The sequence below is a fragment of the Tinamus guttatus genome, unplaced genomic scaffold (assembly GCF_059628265.1).
Source record: "Tinamus guttatus ecotype Peru unplaced genomic scaffold, ASM5962826v1 Tinamus_guttatus_pri_ptg000377l, whole genome shotgun sequence".
NCBI classification, from domain to species: Eukaryota; Metazoa; Chordata; class Aves; order Tinamiformes; family Tinamidae; genus Tinamus; species Tinamus guttatus.
In genome coordinates this window covers 1-7,416 of record NW_028288911.1, presented here as the reverse complement: position 1 = coordinate 7,416, position 7,416 = coordinate 1, and the positions used below count along the sequence as shown (strand labels likewise).

Sequence of the window (7,416 nt, the reverse complement as noted above, 5' to 3'; positions counted from 1 at the left end):
CCAGCCAGGCTCGTCAGGCTGAAAAGAGACATTCTGGAACCACTGCATTAATATAACCTGGGGCAAGTTTTGCCGTCAACTGGTTAATTGCTGAAGTTGATTGATGCAGCCCCGGATGAGCAACAGCTTCTTGCAGCAGCAGCAGACGGAGCCGGAGCAGCGGGCGCCCACGTGCCCGGCCACCAGCACCTCTGTCCTGACGTCCGACCGACACCTGAGACGAAGACGTGGTTTGGAGGGGACCTGCCCTGGCACTCATTCCTTCTTAAGCATAAATGAGCTTCAAGAGTAATTGTTCAATTCTAATTTCTGGCACAAAGTGCTTTGTTGGGATGAACATGATGATTTAGTTTTGTTGCTTGGAGAGTTACCGTGAAATTCGTTTGGAAGAAAATATTTAGTTTTCACTCATTTGAATCCCGCGTTTGGATAAAATGCCAAATTTCAGAGCAAGGATAGGGCAATCAGAGCAATTTCAGAGCAATGACCTTCCCAGGCAGCGAGGAGTAACTTCCCTCTGCATCAAATGGACTCTTCTTAACAGGAGTTAACAGGAGAAATGCTCTAGGCCAAAGATCATTCCCAAAGTTTTGGGGAGAATGAATGACGGAACTTCCAAGGCCTTATGGCCGGATCTTGTTAACTGCAAGCAAAGCCAGTCTGAGCAGACCTGCTGGAGACAAAGCAAGCAATAGGTTCCTGACTGACCTAGTCCAAGTTCCTCAGTCATCGGACTCTCACACTCGACCCAGCCACATGCTCAACCCTGCCAGCTCCCTGTTCACCCCCAACAGGAAGGGATGCCACGAACACTTGCACAAAATTCCAAACTTCTAAAATGTCCATCTTAATTAAATTAGCTGTCTCCATGCGGTTCAGCGGTAGGTCATGGCATCTGGGCGATTTCCCCTCCGGTGCTGGAGGAGCAGAAGGAAACCAAGAGAGAAATGCTCAGTGACTCGGGATGACAACTGTGCTCTTAAAGACTTAAAGCTCCTGGCAGAGCAGTTGGCCTGCCAAAAAACTGCTGCTGACAATATCCTTTTTATTCCCGGGCCCCAACTCGGCTGTCTGCAAACCTGACCGGCTCCTGCAATTGATTTCAGCAAGGGCCCTGCTCGCCCTGGGCATTTGCCTCAATCAGTCAGGCTGCTCCCAGGCTGGTCCTTCCCTCCTCAGCGGCCCAGACGGAGCCGCGATCCCGGCAGGATCACAGAGCCATTTTGCGAGAGGAAAGTCGAGACGTCGACGGGGCGCCGGGAGATCTGGTTCGGTGCCGATGCTCCCGATGGGCCTCGGGCTGCGCGGGACGGGACTCGCCGCTGACGGCGAGCGCACGGTGAGTGCCGGTCTGCACGGAAGCCGCTGCCGGCGCCTGGGCCCGCGCGCCAGCAACGGGAGCTCCCGCCGGCTGTTACCCAACCCACGGGCCAGTTTTCTAAAGGAATCGGCTGCTTTGATTAACGCGGCTGTTTCACGAGAAAGCTGCACATCTGACCAGAAAACACCAAGCAAACGTAAACGCTTGCTTAACGCAGGCATGCGCGTCCAGGGAGGCTGTGGAGTCTCCTTCTCTGGAGATCTTCCAAACCCACCTGGATGCCACCCTGTGCCACGTGCTCTAGGTGTCCCTGCTGGAGCAGGAGGGTTGGACTAGATGATCTCTAGAGGTCCCTTCCAACCTCAACCATTCTGTGATTCTGTCATTCTGTGATTTTTAATTGTTTCTTTGAAACAGCAACCTCCAGTGTTTGACGTGGAGCTTTTATAACCCGAAGGCAAAGTTGCTCCTTGGGTGAATGGGGAAAGGCAAGGACCATCCCCAGGTGGTGCCATCTCCATTCAGGACAGGCCTGGGATTGCAGCGCTGTCTTTTCCAGCTGCATTCGTGGTCAGGGGAGATGCTCAGTGGAAATGGGAGCTGCGGGACGAGGGAGCCATGGGGACACTGAGGCAGGGCCTGGAGGCTGCGGGGCTGCGGGAGGAGGCTCCTGCGACGGGCGCATGCCGCCCGGTGGGCACTGGCACCGCTCCTGCGCGCGGGAAGGCCTCCAAGCCGTTACCTAATCTTCTCCTCCATGATCTCACTTACTCCAGAACACAGAAAGCCCAGCTATGAAATCACACTTTATTTCTTTCAGCCTCCAAGGAAGCATTCGGGCACCCGAAATGCACCCCATGAGCACGGCGGGCTCAGCGAGCTGCCCCCGTCCTGCGAACCCCGCAGGATGGAGCCCCCTCGGCCGCAGCCCGCGGCGCGGGCACAGCTCCCACACAGGGCTGCCACCCTGCACGTCCCGGTGGGGTCCCCTTGCAGGAGGGGACAACCACAAAGCTCAGGGCGGGGGGCACCAACAAACTTTGCCAGGGAATGCACAAGAGCACCTTGCACAGGGAGGCGGGGATGAACTTTGCCAGGAGCAGGGGTGCACCTTGCAGGGGGTGCACCCTGCAGGGAGATCCTCAGGGGTGTGCCTAGGAGATGCACCCTGCGGGGGGGGGCACCCCATAGGGGGATGCATCATGTGGGAAAATGCACCCCATAGGTGGATGCACCATGCAGTGGGGTGCACCACGCATGGAGGGGGCACCATGTGAGGGGATAAACGTCGAAGGGGATGCACCATGCAGGGAGATGCACCCTACAGGGGGATGCCCTGTGCAAGGGGATGCACCATGCAGTGGGGTGCACCTGAAAGGAAGATGCACCATGCAGTGGGTGCACCCCACAGAGGGATGCACCCCGCAGGAGGATGCAGCATGCAAGGGGTGCACCCCACGGGGGGATGCACCATGCAGGGCGATGCAGCATGCAAGGGGTGCACCCCACGGGGGGATGCACCATGCAGGAGGATGCAGCATGCAAGGGGTGCACCCCACAGGGGGATGCACCATGCAAGGGGTGCAGCCCACGGGGGGATGCACCATGCAGGGGGATGCACCATGCAAGGCGTGCACCGCACAGGGGGATGCACCATGCAAGGGGTGCACCCCACGGGGGGATGCACCATGCAGGGGGATGCACCATGCAAGGCGTGCACCGCACAGGGGGATGCACCATGCAAGGGGTGCACCCCACGGGGGGATGCACCATGCAGGGGGATGCACCATGCAAGGCGTGCACCCCACGGGGGGATGCACCCCACAGGGGGATGCAGCATGCAGCGGGTGCACCCCGCAGCAGGGCGCAGCTCCCAGCTCGGCTCCCCTTCGCGGCAGGGGAGCCGGGGGAAGGCAGGAGGGCCGCGGCACCCGCGAGCCGGCGCGGCGCGGAGCGCGGCGCGGGGCCGCTGCGCAGCGCGGCATGACTCACTACGGAGCCGCGCGCGCCGCAGCCCGGCGGGACCCCGCGCACGGGGCCGCGGCGACGCTTCCAGAAAGGCGCCGGGCGCTCGCGCTAAAAAATAAAGATAAATAAAAACACCAGCGAAGCCCAACACCCCCCGCGGCCGCGGCCGCGCGCGGCGCCCCCTCCGCGGCGCGGGGCGGCGGGGGGCGGGGGGCGGCGCGCGGTCACGTGCGCCCCCGCGCGCCAATGCGGGCGGCGCTCGGGCCCCGGGGAGCCGCGCGGCGCCGCGGCCCCGCCGCGCTATAAATTGCTCTCCAAAATGCGGCGCGGCTCCTTCCTGCGCGCCCCGCCGCCCCGCGCCCCTCGGCCGCCCCCGCCGCCGCCCGGCGGGTCCCCGGCGCCGCTGCGAGACCCGCTCCCCCCTCCCCTTCCCCCCCTCCTTTTTTTTTTTTTTTTTTTTCCCTTTTTTTTTTCCCCCCTTTTTTCCTCCCCTCCACCTCCCCTCCCCGCCCGCGCCCGCGGCCGGTTTGCATGCATTGTCTGTCTCCCAAGATGGTTTGCGAGACCAAGATCGTGGCGGAGGAGCATGACCCGATGCCCGGCGCCAAAAAGGACGCGATCATCGTCTCCTCCTCGCAGATGTGGCCCTCGCTGGCGGCCCCCCCGGCCGCCCCCGCGAGCGCCGCCAAGGAGGAGCGCGCCCGGGAGCGCGTGCACATCCGCGAGTTTCACCCTTCCGAGCAGGACGTGGTGCGCCGCATTTTTTACGAGGGCATCATGGAGCGGATCCCCAACACCGCTTTCCGGGGGCTGAAGCAGCAGCCCCTCACGCAGCTGCTCTACGGGCTCCTGGCCGGTGAGCGCGGGCTCCTTTCGGGGCGAGGAATTGCCTTTTTTTTTTTTTTTTTTTTTTTTTTCTGTTAATCATTATTAATTTCCCCGGAGGTAACAGAAACCCGGGCGGGAGGGAGGCGGGGAGGCTGCGCGCCAGCCCCGCGCCCGCCGCAGCGGCCGCCGCAGCATCGCCCTGCGCGGGCGGCCGCGGAGCCGCAGCGCTGCGGCGGCCGCGGGGGGCGGGGGGAGGAACGCGCGTTTAGGGCTGTGCAGGAGGAGGGGGGGACGCGCGTTTTAGGGGCGGTGCAGGGGAAGGGGGGGGTCTCCGCGGAGGTTGGGGGTCGCGCGGGGCCGTTTTTCCAGTTATTCCAGCCCGGGCGGTGGGTGGGAGCGGAGCGCGCCTCGCTCCGCGCCGCCCCCGCGGCCCCGGGCGCGCGCACCGGCGGGGCGGGGGGCGCGAGCGCGTTCCCGCGTTGCCTGGAGACGGCCGCCCCCCCGCGGGACGTGGGGGGGGGGCACCCCGTGCGGCGTTGCCCAAAATACCCCCCACTCCGCAGGAGGTGCGACCCCCCCTTGCAAATAACGTGTCTGCCACCCCCATTGGCAACGGTGCCTTAGACCCCCCGTTGCAATTAACGTGCGTTTCCCCCTCGCATTGCAATTAACGTGTGTTCCCTCCCATCGCAAATGTGCCCCCCATGACACTCCTTGTGCCCTTGGCCGGAGAGGGGCAGGGGGAGCCCTGGCAGGTGCCGCAGGGTGGCCGGGTTTGGGGTCCTGGCCACCATGTTCCCAGCCCTCAGCGGAGAGGCTCCCCCCAACTCCCTACCAAAGCAATGGGGATTTGTGGGGCTGGATGCGGGGGCAGCCGGGGGGCTCCCCCGGCTTCCCCAAGGGCCCAGGGGCTGCCATCCCCCCTCCAGGACTGCTGGCTGCGTCCGGGGCTTCCCAGGCATCCCGGGTTTGGCTCCGCGCACCGGGCCCTCCCTCGCACCGCTCAACCTTGGGACCGAGAGCTCGTGCATACTGATGTGCATTTGTGTGTGCTTTCTTTTGTCTTTTTTAATTTGTTTAATGAGTCTGCGTTCTGAAATCAACACTAAATTCTCTTTTCTGACAGGTGTCGTTTATTTCTCTTCCTTATCTCCATAGTGATGTGCTTTGTTGTGACCAAGTCCTTCCTGCTGACCTGCTGCTTGCCCATCTTGCTCATGGGCATGAGGTACTACTTCAGCAGAAAAGTTATCCTGCACTATCTGGACTGCGCCCTGCATACGGACATGTCTGACATCGAGCAATATTACATGAAACCACCGGGTGAGTACGCGGGCCCTGCTCTCGCCTGCGCTCCAGAGTAGCCACCATGCAGCTCTTGGGCTGCACCCAGCCCATACCCACCTGCTTTTCTTTCCTTTTTTCCCCCCTTTCCCCTTTTTTCTGTTCTTTATTTTTTAACGGTTATTCAGCCGAAGGAGATGACAGGGGTTGGCGAGCTCGCTGCTCCCCTTCATCTCCCAAGAACGTTTCTTCTTGGCTGCTCACGCGGAGGCTTTGGGCATGGGTGACAGGGAGGTAGCAGGTGGAGGAGGTCGCTTTAGGTATTGTGCGTGTGGTTTTCCGTGCTATTTAAGAAGAGCTTTCCTCTGTGCACGTGCCTTGGAAGGGCACGGGACAGGTATGTATGCGGGATGCTGCCCACATTGATGCCATGCATCCCTGCCTGACCGTGTGCATGCGCTTTGTCTAAGTATTATATCCAGTGTTAATATTTGCTTGGCAAGCTGTTAAAGGTCTATTATGGGTTTATTTAAAACAAAACAAAAAAAAGAAACACACTCTTGCTGGATTTGGCAAGCAGCGAAGGTGCTGTTTCCCGTTTGTGGGTTAAGACCATGGTGAGAGCCAGCACGAGGGGATATTTGGGGTTGCTTGGAATTGCCAGTGTTTGAGCGTTGTTGTTTGTGGTTACTTGGTGCTGGTGGTGACCTGGGCAAACAAAGATATTGGCCAGGAACCCACACTGGTTATTTCTGTTTTCTCGAAGTAGTCACTCTTTATTTTCCCACGTGACCATGATTTCCCTGAATCATTGCTCTTGCCCTGCTGCGTTGTCACTTATGGACTGAATCGGAGAGAATAGGAAATACCGTAACTGCCAAGTTTCCTTTTCTGATGTGCAGTCTTAAGCTTTTCTAAAATTGTGCTCATCCTGTAATAAAAATCTCAACACGTCTTAAGCGCTTTCTTCAGTTCTTGCTTCCTGTCTTGGTGCTGATCTCATGCAAATCTCATCCCATCGTATACAGATGCTGCACCGAACTTGGTGTCTGCTTTTGTAGAAATCAACCCATGTGTGACTTGTGTGTAGCTTGCACCTCATTAAAAACTCAGACTTCATTAAAGCTGTTGCCACAAAAATAAAAGAGCTTGTAACAAAACATCTGAAAAACATCATGGACCTCCGTAGTGAAGTTAGTCAATGTGATGCACTGGAGAGAAGTAGCAGGGAGCTCCAGCAGAAGAGCATTTAACATGGGCTTAATCAGTGTTTGAGCTGCATCTTTCATTAATGCTTATGATTTGTGTGGTGAGAATAGAGGGCAGGGATCAAAGTGGCCATTTTTATAACACTACTGTTTGTAGAATGCAAAGAAAACTCATTCAAAAGCAGAGCGAGGAGTGACCTTGCCTTAGGTAATGCGATCCAGTCCAACTGCACTGACACTACGACTTGAAAGCATTGCCTGCTTTTATCTGATGCCTTCAAGGGCCGCTTCCCACTTTGGACAAGTCTGTGGGCTTTGATTTTGACAGAATTTAATCGCGTGTAATTAGACTTCTGCCATGCCATAAGAAAGACAGATGTAGGGGATGGTTGGTATTTGTTGAAGGTTTTTGGTGGTGGTTGCATTAAGCAGGTTGGCTTGAGTCATAGTTAGCTGAGTTTGTGCAGTATCTCACCACTTGGTGTGAAAGTGCATGGTGCTGCTTGGTATAGCTTTGGAAGACATGCTTGAACAGAGTATTTTGCCCCTCTCTTCTCCAAGAGAGGGGCTCATCCTCACAAGTAACATGTGTTGCTCCAGCTTAGGTACTAGGGAAAGCTCCGTTAAATGCCAAGGAAGAAGTTTCCAATTTGACAAATCATCTGTGATGCTGCCGGGACATTGCTAGCATCTCCAGAGTTAAGGTGGGGGTAATGACTTTGCTTAAAACTGTTTTTTAATCTCTTGGTTGGCTGAGTGGGAGCTAGCATAGCACCTTGAAAGTAAATCTTGGCCTTACCCTCCACC

At 57.8% G+C, this 7,416-nt stretch overlaps 1 protein-coding gene across 1 annotated transcript; it reads left to right on the top strand.

Annotated features, from left to right (window-relative positions):
• Positions 1-3,778: 3,778 nt before the first annotated feature.
• Positions 3,779-5,440, top strand: LOC148593558 (N-acetylaspartate synthetase-like; the record flags this gene model as incomplete). Its single annotated transcript, XM_088530513.1, has 2 exons — positions 3,779-4,145; positions 5,276-5,440. Coding segments are annotated over exons 1-2 (490 nt in total), but the record flags the coding sequence as incomplete, so codon positions are not given.
• Positions 5,441-7,416: the final 1,976 nt, after the last annotated feature.